Consider the following 938-nt stretch of genomic DNA (forward strand, 5'->3'; position numbering starts at 1 on the left):
TTGGTGCCCGACCCTCGCATCCACTTCCCACTGGCTACCTATGCTCCTGTGGTTTCGGCCGAGAGAGCTTACCACGAGCAGCTGTCAGTGGCCGAGATCACCAACTCCTGCTTTGAGCCGGCCAACCAGATGGTGAAGTGTGACCCTCGCCACGGCAAGTACATGGCCTGCTGCCTGCTGTACCGTGGGGATGTGGTGCCCAAGGTACAACGTTCCCGTCGCCACAATCAAGACCAAGCGCAGCATCCAGTTTGTGGACTGGTGCCCCACGGGCTTCAAGGTGGGCATCAACTACCAGCCACCCACGGTGGTGCCAGGGGGGGACCTGGCCAAGGTGCAGCGCGCTGTCTGCATGCTGAGCAACACCACGGCCATCGCCGAAGCCTGGGCTCGCCTGGACCACAAGTTCGACCTGATGTACGCCAAGCGAGCCTTCGTGCACTGGTACGTGGGCGAGGGCATGGAGGAAGGGGAGTTCTCCGAGGCACGGGAAGACATGGCTGCTCTGGAGAAGGATTATGAGGAGGTGGGCCTGGACTCCTACGAGGATGAAGAGGAGGGCGAGGAGTAGAGAAGCCCCTGCCCAAGAGGACCGTGCTTCTTCCCTGTGTTCCCTGCAGAAACCCTTTGCAATAAACCGTTTCAGAGCCTCTGTGTCTCCCACTAACCCCCCAGCTGTATCGGTTTCTTGCCAGGTCAGGTGTGTAGTGAGTGCTTCAGCTCTGCTGCCGCTGCTGCTACGCTTCCTCCCAGCACCTTGCTCCAGCTCCAGCTTACTCCCCATATAGGTAAGAACCCTCGTACCAGGGGACTGTGGCCAGGACACGTGGCATGCTCTGGGGAGGTACCCAAGCATGTCCATCAAAGGGATCCAGAGGAGTCCTGATGATGTGACGGGAGAAGCACCTAGCTCAGGCATGGGTTTCTCTGTCTGGAAG

At 59.6% G+C, this 938-nt stretch overlaps 1 protein-coding gene across 1 annotated transcript in view; it reads left to right on the top strand.

The window, feature by feature from the left end:
* The window catches only part of LOC104470325 (tubulin alpha-4A chain-like), a 1666-nt gene extending 1088 nt beyond the window's left edge, over window positions 1-578 (top strand). Inside the window, 2 exon segments of the mRNA XM_010085193.1 lie at window positions 1-203; window positions 205-578. The exon segment at window positions 1-203 is cut by the window's left edge and continues 396 nt beyond it. Coding sequence (XP_010083495.1) covers window positions 1-203; window positions 205-571 — 570 coding nt within the window. The 3' untranslated portion in view covers window positions 572-578.
* The last annotated feature ends 360 nt before the right edge of the window (window positions 579-938 follow it).

Source organism: Pterocles gutturalis, unplaced genomic scaffold (genome assembly GCF_000699245.1).
Source record: "Pterocles gutturalis isolate BGI_N339 unplaced genomic scaffold, ASM69924v1 scaffold41190, whole genome shotgun sequence".
Classification (NCBI taxonomy): Eukaryota; Metazoa; Chordata; class Aves; order Pterocliformes; family Pteroclidae; genus Pterocles; species Pterocles gutturalis.